The sequence below is a fragment of the Leucopleurus acutus genome, assembly GCF_964270905.1.
Source record: "Leucopleurus acutus genome assembly, chromosome: 17".
NCBI classification, from domain to species: Eukaryota; Metazoa; Chordata; class Mammalia; order Artiodactyla; family Delphinidae; genus Leucopleurus; species Leucopleurus acutus.
In genome coordinates this window covers 47,513,295-47,529,522 of record NC_139159.1, presented here as the reverse complement: position 1 = coordinate 47,529,522, position 16,228 = coordinate 47,513,295, and the positions used below count along the sequence as shown (strand labels likewise).

At 37.6% G+C, this 16,228-nt stretch overlaps 1 protein-coding gene across 1 annotated transcript in view; it reads right to left on the bottom strand.

The window, feature by feature from the left end:
• SPAG1 (sperm associated antigen 1) overlaps window positions 1–16,228 on the bottom strand; it is a 106,023-nt gene that overhangs the window by 61,323 nt on the left and 28,472 nt on the right. The window contains exons 9-10 of the mRNA XM_082859139.1: window positions 14,164–14,270; window positions 4,189–4,348 (exon numbers count right to left, since the gene is read on the bottom strand). Coding sequence (XP_082715265.1) covers window positions 4,189–4,348; window positions 14,164–14,270 — 267 coding nt within the window. The remainder of the gene's footprint in view (window positions 1–4,188; window positions 4,349–14,163; window positions 14,271–16,228) is intronic.

Sequence of the window (16,228 nt, the reverse complement as noted above, 5' to 3'; positions counted from 1 at the left end):
ATCCATATAGTTACAATGTCATTTCTATAAATTCAATGCAGTTCCAATCAAATTCCCAGCATGACTTTTTTTAGGTATAAAAGAACTGATTTAACTACCTCATATTTGCAGTCCAATTATACTCTACTATATACTATAGTGATATACAGTGGGAAATTCCTTGTGTTTTGCAGTGAGTAGAAATATAGATTTTAGTAATATAACAAACAGGCTTGTGGTAAAATAGTCATCAAATATATGTGACTGTTAAAGTGATTTTATGTAATAAAGGAATATACTTGAATATTAAGAGAAGTTGGAGGAATGCAGCATGTGAAAAATAAAATATAATTGAAAAACACCTGATTTTAAAACTATGTGAAAGGCAAAGGAACTAGAATAGCCAAACTATTTTGAAAAAAAAAATAAAGCTGAAGGAATCACACTACTTGATTTTAAGACTTACTATAAAACTACAGCACTCGAGATAGTGTGGTATTGACAAAGGGACAGATACATAGGTCAGTGGAGAAGAACTGAACCCAGCGTTAGATTCTATTGGCTACACAAATATGGCCAACTGATTTTTTTTACAAAGGTGCAAAGGCAGTTCAAAGGAGTAAGGATAGTTTTCATCAAATGGTTTTGGAACAATTGGACATCCATATGCAAAAAAGTGAAACTCAATCTAATCCTCACACTTCATAGAAAAATTAACTCAGTATGGCTAAGTGAAATAAGTCAGACAGAGAAAGATAAACACCACATGATCTCATTTATATGTGGAACCTAAAAAGAAAAACCAAACCGAGCTCACAGAGAACAGACTGATAGTTGCCAGAGGCGTATCTCTGTGTGTGTGTGTGTGTTTCTGTGTGTGTGTGTACATGTGCACACATGTGCAATGGGTGAAGGGAGTCAAAAGGCACAAACTTCCAGTTATAAAATAAGTCATGGGGATGTAATGTACAGCATAGTGACTAGAGTTAATAATACTGTATTATATATTTGAAACTTGCTAAAAGAGATCTTAAAAGTTCTCATCACAAGAAAAAAATTTTTTAACTATTATGGTGATGGTTTTTAACTAGACTTATTGTGGCAATTACTTCACAATATATACAACTATTGAATCATGTTGTACACCTGAAACTAAGAGAATGTTATATGTCAGTTATATCTCAATAAAAAAATTAACTCAGAATGGTACATAAGTATAAAACTATGGAACTTTTAAAGGAAAACAGGAGAAAATCCTCATGATTTTAGCTTAGTCAAAGCATTAAGATATGACACCAAATCACCAGCCCATTAAAAAATTTTGATAAACTGGACTCTAATCAAACTAATACCCTTTTTTTCTGTGAAAGACACTGATAAAAGAATGAGAAAAAACAAGCTACAAATAGGGAAAAAATATTTGCAGATCTCATATCTAACAAAGGATTTGTATCAAAAATATGAAAAGTACTCTCAAAATTCAACAGTAAGAAATCAACAACCCAACTTTAAAAACTGGTGGAATAATTTCAACAGATACTTTACCAAAAGTGATATAGACATGGCAAATAAGCACAAGAAAAAATGTTCAACATCACTAGCCAATAGTAAAATGCAAATTAAAACCACAGTGAGAAACCACTATACACCTAATAAAATGGCTAAAAAAATTTTTTAAATAAAATACCAAATGCTGGCAAGAATGTGAAACAGCTAGAACTCTCATGTGTTGCTAATGGGAATGAAAAATGGTACCACCATTCTGGAAAAACAGTCTGGAGATTTTTTATAAAGTTAAACATACACTTGTGATATGACCCAGCAGTCCCACTCTTGGTATTTACCCCAGAGAAATGAAAACGTACGTTCACCCAAAAACCTGTGCATGAATATTAATAGCAGCTCTATTCATAAATTACCAAATACTGGACAAAACCCAAATATCCTTCAACAAATGAAAGGATAAACAAGCTGCAGTATATCCATATAATGGTGTATTACTCAGTAATAAAAAGGAATAAATCAAAGATACATGCAACTACATGAATGAATCTCAGTGACATTACACTAAGTGCAGGAAGCTAGTCTCAAAAGGTTATATACTCTCTGATTCCATTTATATGACATTCTGGAAAAGGTGAAACTACAGGAACAGAGAATAGATCAACGGCTACCAAGGCTTGGGGTGATAGAAGGGTTTGGCTAAAAGGAAGGCAAAAAGAGGTGTTCTTTTTTGCCTTCCTTTTAGCCAACAATTTGTGATAAAATATTTCTGGATCCTGACGGTGGTGGCTGTTACATGAAATTATACACGAGTTAGAACTGTATACCCAAAAGTCCATTTTTACTATATGTAAATTTTAAAAAATAATTTAAAAATAGTGGTAATTAATACAGTTTATATTATATCTTGTTCCAGATAAGATTTTAAATGATTTCCTTTAATTGTAAGATGCTTGGCTAATTATCTTAAGCTAAATATAAACATAAGAAAAACATTTGCTCCCAGAACTTGCTTAAAGGTGAACCTCAATCGGGACTTCCCTGGGTGGCGCAGTGGTTAAGAATCCGCCTGCCAATGCAAGGGACACAGGTTCAATCCCTGGTCCGGGAAGATCCCACATGCCGTGGAGCAGCTAAACCCGTGCGCAGCAACTACTGAGCCTGCGCTCTGGAGCCGGCAAGCCACAATTACTGAGCCCGTGTGCCACAACTACTGAAGCCTGCGTGCCTAGAGCCCGTGCTTGGCAACAAGAGAAGCCGCCACAATGAAAAGCCCATGCACCGCAATGAAGAGGAGCCCACGCTCGCCGCAACTAAAGAAAGCCCACATGCAGCAACAAAGACCCAACACAGCCAAAAATAAATAAATAAATTTATTTAAGAAAAAAAGGTGAGCCTCAATCCTTGAAAAGCTGCTTACCTTAAACTCTCCTTTTTATCCCTTTGATGCTCTCACTTTCTTTTCCATCTTTCTTGGGTGCTCTACTCTGCCTCATCTCTTTCCCCCTTCTTTTCTGTGCTTTTTTCTTTATCCTAGCTTAACTGATCATATTTTAAGCTGATATATATATTTTACACTATGTATTTTGCCACGAATGAAAACAAACTTATACTCCTTGTTCTTTCTTTAAAGTTGAATGACTTGAACATTTTATATTTCCCTAAAATAAAATATTCTGTCAAACTACTTAAAGTTGGTTTTTACCTGTGAATGATTTTCAGAGCTGACATTTCCCCTTCAGTTGCTCAGGGGCTCTCAAGAAAAAAGAAAAACTTTTCCCCCCTGGTCAAATGAAAAGGCAGATTTTTCCCCTTAAAGTTGATGTAATTTTCATTGTCTTATATTATGAAGATTAAGCTTTATATAGTCTAGATTCTTATTTTTTAAATTACATCAAAAGTGAAATTGCATATTTAAAAAAAAAAATTGAGAGGCACGCATAGCTACAGGGCATTCCAACAGTGCATTCATTTTTAGGCAAACAACCCCTTTGAAGCCAACATATTTGTTTGCAACCAAGTAGCTATACATAAAACAATCACCTAAGAGATGGACATAATGGTGTCACAGAGGCAGCCATTTGTGTTTAAAGGTGATAATCAGGAATTAAATTGAGCACTAGAAAAGATGTCAGATTATGAAGAAAAATGGGTTTGGGAGATTGTATTAAGAAAAAGATTTTTTTTACAGTATGCGGGCCTCTCACTGTTGTGGCCTCTCCCTTTGCAGGACACAGGCTCTGGACGCGCAGGCCCAGCAGCCATGGCTCACGGGCCTAGCCACTCCGCAGCATGTGGGATCTTCCCGGACCGGGGCACGAACCCGTGTCCCCTGCATCGGCAGGCAGACTCTCAACCACTGCGCCACCAGGGAAGCCCCAAGAAAAAGATTTTAACTAGACTTATCGTCGTGATAATTTCACAATACATACAAATATTGAATCATTATGTTGTACACCTGAAACTAACATAATATTATAAGTCAATTATACCGCAATAAGAAAAGAAAAGAAAAAGAAATGAGCTGTGTTAAGAAAAAGATGAAGGGAAAACCTGCTTGTAGACTTACAAGGTAAAGGCTAGAAAAATTTGGTAGACTAAGAATTTCTGTACAAAGAGAAAATTTGAGCCAGCTCATCATATAACAAGATAGGGTTTTTTTTTTTTTTTTTTTTTTGCATAAACCAAAGAGAAAAGATGTCTTACTGTTATCTCCAATGCCATCTTCATGTTTTCTTCCACTGTCCTTTTCATTTTCATCTTCTGAGTTTTCTACTTCCTGAATAACCATCCTTTTCCCTTTGGTTTGAGTCTCAGATGCAGGTTCAGAATTTTTCAGATCTCTTTCAACCTCTAACAAGGTTTTCTGAAACATAATCGCCACATTAAAGAAAACTTTTTCCTTTAGTAAAAAGTATAACCATTCTTGCAGGTAAGAATATCAAGATATTAAAAAGTGAATAAAGATAACTAAGATAAAGCTTCTTATGGTGATCTTTTTCTTTTCAAACAACTTCACTGCTTTGTCTGATTAGAACTATACATGTCCACTGTAAAAAACTTAAAGCATAACAAGTATAAAAGAAGGAAGAAAAAAATCATCTGAAATCCTGCCACTCAGATAAACTATTGACATTCTGATGATCATCTTCCTGGATATATTTGTATGCATATACAAACAGAGGTGTCCAGTTTTATACAAATTAAACCATACTATACATGTTTTTTTAAGAGTCATGTTGAAAGTTCTTTAATATTTTATGCCAACTAGAAATTTAAAAAAATATATCAAACCATTTTGCTTCCTTCCTCATCTTTAACACCTTACTGAGGTGTAATTGACATAAACTACACATACTTTAAAGAGCACAAGTTTTAATAGATTTTGATATAATAATAAACATATCCATCATTCACAAAACGTTTCTTCCTATCTTTTTATGATTTCCTTTTGCTCATCCCTGCAACCACTGTTCTTTCTGTTACGATAGATTAGTTTGTATTTTCCAGTTTTTTATATAAGTAGAATCATAATACATGTACTCTTTTTGTCTGGCTTCTTTCACTTAGAATAATTATTTTGAAATTTATCCATGTCGTCTTATGAACCTATTAGTTCATTCCCTTTTATTGTTCAGTAGTATTCTATTATATGCTTATAAAACGATTTGTTTATCCATTCACCTATTGATGGACATTTTAGGCTATTTTCAGTTTTTGGCAATTACAAATGAAGCCATTATAAACATTCGTGCTTAAATCTTTGTATGGACATATGCTTGTATTTTTCTTGGTGAATACTCGGAGTGGAATGACTGGGTCATGCGGTAGGCGTATGATTGTTTTGTTTAACTTTTTACCTGTATTCCAAAGCAGTGGGATCATTTTATATTCCCAAGTTTCAGTTCTCCCACAAGCCCACCAACACTTAGTATGGTCAATCATTTTCATTTTAGCTGTCTAACAGGTTTGTAGTGGTATCTCTTGTGGTTTTATGTTTCTCTAATGACTAATGACATTGAGCATCTTTTCATGGGCTTATTTTCCATTCACATAACTTTTGGTGATGTGTCTGATCAAATATCTTGCTTATTTTTCATCAACCTGTTTGTTTTCTTGAGTTTTTTAAAGTTCTGTATATATTCAGGACACAAGCCCTTTGTTGGATACATGATTGCAAATATTTTCCCCCAGTCTATGGCTTGTCTTTTTATTCTTCTGATAGAATAAATAAAAACTTTTTAATTTTGATGAAGCCCGATTATCAACTTTTTATAGATTATGCCTCTGTGTCACACCTAAGGAATATTTGTCTCATCCAAGGTCATAAAGACTTTCTCTTATGTTTTCTTCTAGAACTTTCATACTCCAAGTCTTATATTAAGGTATATGATCCGCTTTGAGTTAATCTTTACATATGGTTAAGGTAAAAATGCATTTGGTTAAGGTCTAAAGTTAATATGTAAGCATGAACTTATGTTGGATAGTAAAATTAAAAGTGGTTTTCCTTGTTTCAATTTTTTTTTAGAATATTAAAATGCTAACTTTTTAATGAACATACCATTATAAAAAGGAAATACTATGGGGTGAAGATGTGTTCCTAAGCTGCACCCTAAACCTAATCCACTGAAATGCTGACTTGATAAATGCAGCTGATACAGTAGGGACATCAGCTGCCTCTCAGAAAGAGTTAGATAACCTGAAAGGTATGTGGAAACAGTGACAACTTATTGGTGGAAGACAGTTCTCCAGGGGTTTCCCATATTTCTGAATATATTGTAAGCAGAGGAGCTAAACCACCTTTGTTCTAGACTTTTTTTTTTCTTTGATTTATAACAACAGGAATTTATTTCTCAGTTCTGAAGACTGGGAAGTCCAAGTTTAAGGTGCTAGCAGATTTCGTTTCTGGTGAGGGCCTGCTTTCTGGTTCACAGACAGCTGTGTTCCTGCTGTATCTGCACTTGGTGAAAGGGACCTAGATTATCTTTTTAAGGATGTTTGTACTGAGAACAGCCCTGGGAAATAAAGAATGCCCTATCTGGGCATTCTGCCGCCCACACGGAACTTGGTGGCCAGGGTAACAGACATGAGCTTCAAGCTCATCAGCTTGCCATGCCATGAGTAGCAAAGTCTTTTGTGCCTGACCCAGGAATCTTGTATATTCTTCTAGGCCACCTTGCTAATTTACATGTAGGGTAAACTCTCAGGCCCTTCACAGCTCTTGACACTTACCTCCACTCCTTAGGATTGAATACAGATCCCCTAAGTGCATATCTGAGTCAGTTTACTGTTAGAGATGCTATGGTTACCACGCAAATTAAGGAATAAACACTCTTTTATGGCCATCAAGCTCCTGCTTAATCCTACCTAGGAAAGTTCTACACCATTTGCATAATAAATTGAACTTGGCTCAAAGAAAAGAATTGCCTACAAAGCTTCAGGAAAGAGAAAATTATTTGTCCTTCAGGAGTAGGTTTATGATTTTGGACAATTTAAGAGCCAGCTTTCTTCCACTTCAAATAGACGTTAACACTGGGAATATCTGAGATGTACCTCTCTTTATTTTTTTTTAACATCTTTATTGGAGTATAATTGCTTTACAATGGTATGTTAGTTTCTCCTTTATAAACAAGTGAATCAGCTATACATATAAATATATCCCCATATCTCTTCCCTCTTGCGACTCCCTCCCACCCTCCCTATCCCACTCCTCTAGGTGGCCACGAAGCACCAAGCTGATCTCCCTGTGCTATGTGGCTACTTCCCGTGAGCTATCGGTTTTACATTCGGTAGTGTATATATGTCCATGCCACTCTCTCACTTTGTCCCAGCTTCCCCTTCCCCCTCCCCGTGTCCTCAAGTCCATTCTCTGCATCCACCTCACTACAAATAACTCAATTTCGTTTCTTTTTTTGTGGCTGAGTAATATGCCACTGTTTATATGTGCCACATCTTCTTTATCCATTCATCTGTCGATGGACACTTACGTTGCTTCCATGTCCTAGCTATTGTAAATAGAGCTGCAATGAACATTGTGGTACATGACTATTTTTTGAATTATGGTTTTCTCAGGGTATATGTCCAGTGGTGGGATTGCTGGGTCGTATGGTAGTTCTATTTTTAGTTTTTTAAGGAACCTCCATACTGTTCTCCATAGTGGCTGTATCAGTTTCCACTCCCTCCAACAGTGCAAGAGGGTTCCCTTTTCTCCACACCCTCTCCAGCATTTGTTGTTTGTAGATTTTTTGATGAAGTCCATTCTAACTGGTGTGAAGTGATACCACACTGCAGTTTTGATTTGCATTTCTCTAATAATTAGTGATGTTGAGCAGCTTCTCATGTGCTTCTTGGCCATCTGTATATCTTCTTTGGAGAAATGTCTATTTAGGTCTTCTGCCCATTTGTGGATTGGGCTGTATTTTTTTTGATATTGAGCTGCAAGAGCTGCTTGTAAATTTTGGAAATTAATCCTTTGTCAGTTGCTTCATTTGCAAATATTTTCTCTCATTCTGAGGGTTGTCTTTTCGTGCTGTTTATGTTTTCCTTTGCTGTTCAAAAGCTTTTAAGTTTCATTAGGTCCCATTTATTTTTATTTCCATTTCTCTAGGAGCTGGGTCAAAAAGGATCTTGCTGTGATTTATATCATAGAGTGTTCTGCCTATGTTTTCCTCTAGGAGTTTTAGAGTGTCTGGCCTTACATTTAGGTCTTTAATCCATTTTGAGCTTATTTTTGTGGTGTTAGCGAGTGTTCTAATTTCATCCTTTTACATGTAGCTGTCCAGTTTTCCCAGCACCATTTATTGAAGAGGCTGTCTTTTCTCCATTGTATATTCTTGCCTCCTTTATCAAAAATAAGGTGACCATATGTGCTTGGGTTTATCTCTGGGCTTTCTATCCTGTTCCATCCATCTATATTTCTGTTTTCGTGCCAGTACAATACTGTCTTGATTGCTGTAGCTTTGTAGTATAGTCTGAAGTCAGGGAGCCTGATTCCTCCAGGTCCATTTTTCTTTCTCAAGATTGCTTTGGCTATACGGGATCTTTTGTGTTTTCATACAAATTATGCAATTTTTTGTTCCAGTTCTGTGAAAATATGCCAGTGGTAGTGTGATAGGGGTTGCACTGAATCCGTAGATTGCTTTGGGTAGTATAGTCATTTTCACAATGTTGATTCTTCCAATCCAAGAACATGGTATATCTCTCCATCTATTTGTATCATCTTTAATTTCTTTCATCAGTGTGTTATAGTTTTCTGCATACAGGTCTTTTGTCTTCTTAGGTAGGTTTGTTCCTAGGTGTGTTATTCTTTTTGTTGCAATGGTACATGGGAGTGTTTCCATAATTTCATTTTCAAATTTTTCATCATTAGTGTAAAGGAATGCAAGAGATTTCTGTGCATTAATTTTACATCCTGCTATTTTACCAAATTCATTGATTACCTGTAGTAGTTTTTCAGTAGCATCTTTAGGATTCTCTATGTATAGTATCATATCAACTGCAAACAGTGACAGCTTTACTTCTTTTCTGATATGGATTCCTTTTATTTCTTTTTCTTCTCTGATTGCTGTGGCTAAAACTTCCAAAACTATGTTGAATAATAGTGGTAAGAGTGGGCATCCTTGTCTTGTTCCTGATCTTAGTGGAAATGGTTACAGTTTTTCACCATTGAGTATGATGTTGGCCGTGGGTTTGTCATATATGGCCTTTATTATGCTGAAGTAAGTTCCATGTATGCCTACTTTCTGGAGGGTTTTTATCATAAATGGGTGCTGAATTTTGTTGAAAGCTTTTTCTGCATCTATTGAGATGATCATATGTTTTTATTCAATTTGTTAATATGGTGTATCACATTGATTAATTTGCGTATATTGAAGGTTCCTTGCATTCCTGAGATAAACCCCACTTGATCATGGTGTACAATCCTTCTAATGTGCTGTTGGATTCTGTTTGCTAGTATTTTGTTGACGATTTTTGAATCTATGTTTATCAGTGATATTGGCCTGTAGTTTTTTGACTTCTTTGTCTGGTTTTGGTATCAGGGTGATGGTGGCCTCGTAGAATGAGTTTGAGAGTGTTCCTCCCTCTGCTATATTTTGGATGAGTTTGACAAGGATAGGTGTTAGCTCTTCTATAAATGTTTGATAGAATTTTCTTGTGAAGCCATGTGGTCCTGGGCTTTTGTTTGTTGGAAGAGTTTTAATCAGTTTCAATTTCAGTGCTTGTGATTGGTCTCTTCATATTTTCTATTTCTCCCTGTTTCAGTCTCAGAAGGCTGTGCTTCTCTAAGAATTTGTCCAGTTCTTCCAGGTTGTCCATTTTATTGGCATAGCGTTGCTTGTAGTAATCTCTCATGATCCTTTGTATTTCTGCAGTGTCAGCTGTTACTTCTCCTTTTTCATTTCTAATTCTATTGATTTGAGTCTTCTCCCTTTTTTTCTTGATGAGTCTGGCTAATGGTTTATCAATTTTGTTTTTCTTCTCAAAGAACCAGCTTTTAATTTTATTGATTTTTGCTATTTTTTCCTTCATTTATTTCTGATCTGATCTTTATGATTTCTTTCCTTCTGCTAACTTTGGGGGTTTTGGTTCTTCTTTCTCTAATTGCTTTAGGTGTAAAGTTAGGTTGTTTCTTTGAGACGTTTCTTGTTTCTCTTAAGGTAGTATTGTATTGCTATAAACTTCCCTCTTAGTACTGATTTTGCTACATCCCATAGGTTTAGTGTCATAATGTTTTCATTGTCCTTTGTTTCTAGGTATTTTTTGATTTCCACTTTGATTTCTTCAGTGATCTCTTGGTTATTAAGCAGTGTATTGTTTAGCCTCCATGTGTTTGTATTTTTTACAGATCTTTTCCTGTAATTAATATCTAGTCTCATAGCATTGTGGTCGGAAAAGATACTTGATATGATTTGAATTTTCTTAAATTCACCAAGCCTTGATTTGTGACCCAAGATATGATCTATCCTGGAGAATGTTCCATGAGCACTTGAGAAGAAAGTGTATTCTGTTGTTTTGGGATGGAATGTCCTATAAATATCAATTAGGTCCATCTTGTTTAATGTATCATTTAAAGCTTGTGTTACCTTATTTATTTTCATTTTGGATGATCTGTCCATTGGTGAAAGTGGGGTGTTAACGTCCCCTACTATGATTGTGTTACTGTCGATTTCCCCTTTTATGGCTGTTAGCATTTGCCTTATGTATTGAGGTGCTCCTATGTTGGGTGCATAAATATTTACAATTGTTATATCTTCTTCTTGTATTGAGCCCTTGATCATTATGTAGTGTCCTTCTTTGTCTCTGATAATAGTCTTTACTTTAAATTATATTTTGTCTGATATGAGAATTGCTACTCCAGCTTACTTTTGATTTCCATTTTCATGGAATATCTTTTTCCATCCCCTTTCAGTCTGTATGTGTCCTTAGGTCTGAAGTGGGTCTCTTGTAGACAGCATAAGTACGGGTCTTGTTTTTGTATGCATTCAGCCAGTCTGTTTCTTTTGGTTGGAGCATTTAATCCATTTACATTTAAGGTAATTATTGATGTGTATGTTCCTATTAACATTTTCTAAATTTTTGTCATTTGTTATTGTAGGTCTTTTCCTTCTCCTGTGTTTCCTGCCTAGAAAAGTTCCTTGAGCATTTGTTGTAAAGCTTGTTTGGTGGTGCTGTATTCTCTTAGGTTCTGCTTGTCTGTAAAGGTTTTAATTTCTCTGTTGAATCTGAATGAGATCCTTGCTGGGTAGAGTAATCTTGGGTGTAGGTTTTTCCCTTTCATCACTTTAAATATGTCCTGCCACTCCCTTGTGGCTTGCACAGTTTCTGCTGAAAGATCAGCTGTTAACCTTATGGGGAGTCCCTTGTATGTTGTTGTTTTCCCCTTGATGTTCTTAATATTTTTTCTCTGTATTTAAATTTTGATAGTTTGATTAATACGTGTCTTGGCATGTTTCTCCTTGGATTTATCCTGTATGGGACTCTGCGCTTCCTGGAGTTGACTATTTTCTTTCCCATGTTAGGGAAGTTTTCAACTATAATCTCATCAAATATTTTCTTTCTTTTTCTCTTCTTTTTCAAGGACCCGTATAATTCGAATGTTGGTGTATTTAATGTTGTCCCAGAGGTCTCTGAGACTGTCCTCAATTCTTTCCATTCTTTTTTCTTTATTCTGCTCTGCAGTAGTTATTTCCACTATTTTATCTTCCAGGTCACTTATCTGTTCTTCTTCTTCAGTTATTCTGCTATTGATTCCTTCTAGAGAATTTTTATTTCATTCATTGTGTTGTTCATCATTGTTTGTTTGCTCTTTAGTTCTTCTAGGTCCTTGTTAAACGTTTGTTGTATTTTCTCCATTCTATTTCCAAGATTTTGGATCACCTTTACTATCATTATTCTGAATTCTTTTTCAGGTAGACTGCCTATTTTCTCTTCATTTGTTTGGTCTGGTGGGTTTTTACCTTGCTCCTTCATCTGATGTGTGTTTCTCTATCTTCTCATTTTGCTTAACTTACTGTGTTTGGGGTCTCCTTTTCGCAGGCTGCAGGTTTGTAGTTCCCATTGTTTTTGGCGTCTACCCCCACTGGCTATGGTTGGCTCAGTGGGTTGTGTAGGCTTCCCTGTGGAGGGGACTGGTGCCTGTGTTCCGGTGGATGAGGCTGGATCTTGTCTTTGTGGTGGGCAGGTCTGTGTCTGGTGGTGTGTTTTGCATTTTCTATGATCTGATTATGATTTTAGGCAGCCTTTCTGCTGAAGGGTGGGGTTGTGTTCCTGCCTTGCTAGTTGTTTGGCATAGGGTGTACAGCACTGTTGCTTGCTGGTAGTTGAGTGGAGCTGGGTCTTGGCGTTGAGATGGAGATTTCTGGGATATTTTTGCTGTTTGATATTACATGGAGGTGGGAGGTCTGTGGTGGACCAATGTCCTGAACTCAGCTCTCCCACCTCAGAGGCACAGGCCTGACTCCCAGCCTGGTCACCAAGACCCTGTCATCCACACGGCTCAGAATAAAAGGGAGAAAAAAAGAAAGAAGGGAAGTAAAAAATAAATAAAATAAAGTTATAAAATAAAGAATAATTTTTAAAAATAAAAACAAAATTTGAAAATAATAAAAAAGAAAGAAAGAAGAGAGCAACCAAACCAAAGAACAGTTCCACCAATGATAACAGATGCTAAAAACTATACTAAAAAAACCCCCCAAAAACGGACAGACAGAACCCTAGGACAAATGGTAAAAGCAAAGCTATACAGACAAAATCACAGAAGCATACACATACACACTCACAAAAAGAGAAAAAGGAAAAAAAAAAATATATATATATATATATATATATATATCATTGCTTCCAAAGTCCACGCCCTCAATTTGGGATGATTCGTTGTCTATTCAGGTATTCCACAGATGCAGGGTACATCAAATTGATTGTGGAGCTTTAATCCACTGCTCCTGAGGCTGCTGGGAGAGATTTCCCTTTCTCTTCTTTGTTTGCACAGCTCCTGGGGTTCAGCTTTGGATTTGGCCCTGCCTCTGCGTGTAAGTCGCCTGAGGGCTTCTGTTCCCGCTCAGACAGGACGGGGTTAAAGGAGCATCTGATTAGGGGGCTCTGGCTCCCTAAGGCCGGGGGCGGGCCGGGTATGGAATGTGGGGCAAGCCTGCGGTGGCAGAGGCCGGTGTGATGTTGCAACAGCCTGAGGCGTGCCATGTGTTCTCCTGGGGAAGTTGTCCCTGGATCACAGGACCCTGGTAGTGGCAGGCTGCACAGGCTCCCAGGAGGGGAGGTGTGGATAGTGACCTATGCTTGCACACAGGCTTCTTGGTGGCTGCAGCAGCAGCCTTAGCATTTCATGCCCGTCTCTGCGGTCCACGCTAATAGCCGCGGCTCATGCCCACCTCTGGAGCTTGTTTCGGCAGTGCTCTGAATCCCCTCTCCTTGCGCACCACGGAACGAGGCAAGAAAAAGTCTCTTGCCTCTTCGGCAGTTCCAGACTTTTCCCCCCAGACTCCCTCCCAGCTAGCTGTGGTGCAGTAGCCCCCTTCAGGCTATGTTCACACAGCCAACCCCAGCCCTCTCCCTGGGATCTGACCTCCGAAGCCAGGGCCTCAGCTCCCAGCCCCCGCCCGCCCCGGCAGGTGAGCAGACAAGCCTCTCGGGCTGGTGAGTGCTGGTCAGCACCGATCCTCTGTGCAGGAATGTCTCTGCTTTGCCCTCCACACCCCTGTTGCTGCGCTCTTCTCCGTGGCCCCGAAGCTTCCCCCCTCTGCCACGTGCAGTCTCCGTCCACGAAGGGGCTTCCTAGTGTGTGGAAAGCTTTCCTCCTTCACAGCCCCCTCCTACTGGTGCAGGTCCCTTCCCTATTCTTTTGTCTCTGCTTTTTCTTTTCTATTTTGCCCTACCCAGGTACATGGGGAGTTTCTTGCCTTTTGGGAGGTCTGGGTTCTTCTGTCAGCGCTCAGTAGGTGTTCTGTAGGAGTTGTTCCACATGTAGATGTATTTCTGATGTATCTGTGGGAAGGAAGGTGATCTCCACATCTTACTCTTCCACCATCTTGAAGCTCCTCATACCTATTTCTTAAAGCTGTGTCTTAATCCTCAACATCATTTTTCCAGCAAGACTGATATCATTTTAACATAAATACAGAAATAGCAAACTATAGAATTAGGTGAGGTATCACTTTCTGTACTTACTTTGGCCAACTCATTATCAGGTTCAACAGCCAGTACTTTATTCAAATCTTTTATAGCTTCCTGGAGCTTGTTTTGATGTTTATACGTAGTGGCACGGCGCAGAAGAGCTGAAAATTTACCAAAATAAAAGACATACTTTAACATATGGCATTATGGTTATAACACACTTTTCAAGTGTAAGTATATATGTAACATAGAACAGTTTAGAATGCAATTGTGCAAACTACACCAACTTCCAACGACCTGGCCCTCTGGGTGCTCCAGTCCCTGCCAGCTCCTCCAAGGGCTGAGAGACTCGGTACCTCACCCCTCAGAAGCACCATGCTGTGCTACAATAATGGGAAGGTCTTCACTAAACAGTAACACGTTCCTCCTTATAATCATCACTAGTATTATTTCCACTGTATGAACATTTAGAAAACCCCTCCTTTAAATTTAGTACATTACTGAGCAGCACCTGACCCAGAATCTGGGCTGTTAGTGAAATCTCTATAGCACAGGGAACTGAAGGAATCCTGGTGATTATGTCAACTAGGTTCGGAAATTGAATACTTTAGCAATTTGTATCAGGGTTTTTTTTTTTTTTTTGTAGGTTACAATATCTAATTTGATCATTTTTTAATACTGAAATGAATGCCTTCCTAGTCCAATTGTTATTAATTATATAATGAGAGAATTTTGTGTAGTTAGACATGATTTTGAAAAGAATCAGTCTTGGTAATTCTGAAAAGTGAGATATTTATATCTGATTTAATACACTTTTATTTTTTTATTTTAGATTTTTTTTTTTTGATGTGGACCATTTTTAAAGTCTTTATGGAATTTGTTACAACAATGCTTCTGTTTTATGTTTTGGTTTTTTGGCCACAGGCATGTAGGATCTTAGCTTCCCAACCAGGCATTGAACCCAGACCCCCTGCATTGGAATGTGAAGTCTTAACCACTGGACTGCCAGGGAAGTCCCAATATGCTATTTTAAAACATAAATTTCACTAGTTTGATTTTAGTCCTAGAATGAGCCACGAAAATCTAGAGGATAAATCATTTTATCATAAGTGTAATCAAAATTGTAGCATAAGTACAAGTTTAGCTTTTACTATTACTACTCAGATTTTAGAAGGGATTGTCCATAAAGAAATATTCATGATATAACAATTACCATTTTTAAAGACTTTTTACTTTGGAAAATACTTTAGATTCACATAAAGTTGCAAAGCTAATACAGATAGTTCTCATATACCTTCACCCAGCTTTCACTAATGCTAACATCTTATATGTAACTACGGTAGTTTTGCCAAAACTAAGAAAATAACATTGGTACAATACTGTCAACTAAACTACAGGCTTTCTTTGGATTTCACCAATTTCTCCACTAATGTCCTTTTTCTGTTCCAGGATGTAATCAAATACCACATTGCATTCAGAGCAATTATTTTTTGAGTAAAAAATAAAATTTTGAACAGGAAGATATTTATCCACTTAAGAAAACCTAAGACTTTTCAATGCTTTATGGCCATAATGATGGCCATAGTGGCTCTGTCAAATTTTTTTTTAAATAGTGAAGATTCTGGTGCTTAAGGAATTATTCAATCAAGGAAGAATGAAAACAGAAGGCCATTCTACTGGCAGAAGAGTAGCACAGTGGTTGAATGTGGGCTCCTGATGTCTCATCCAGTGTTGAATCCTGGCTCTGTCACTTACTAGCAGTGTGATCTTAGGTGAGTTGTTCAATCTCTCTATGCCTCAGTGTCCTTTTGTAAAATGAGTGTGCTAATAATAGTACCTGCACATTTACTGAGCTGTTGTGAAAATTAATGGAGTTAATACATGTACTACATGGCACAGGGCCTGGCACAGTGATGGTGTGGGCCCATCAGGAGATCGTAAAACCTTTACCAGGCACCTGCCTAAAGCTGGGAGCCCACCGGTACTCTGTGATAGAGACAACATACAGGCACGGGAGAACTCTACTGGGGAAAGGAGAGCAATCTATTATGATGACAGTCAGTCTGATGCACCGGGATCCACCCTCAGCACAACCATGGTTTCTGCCCATCCATGTTTG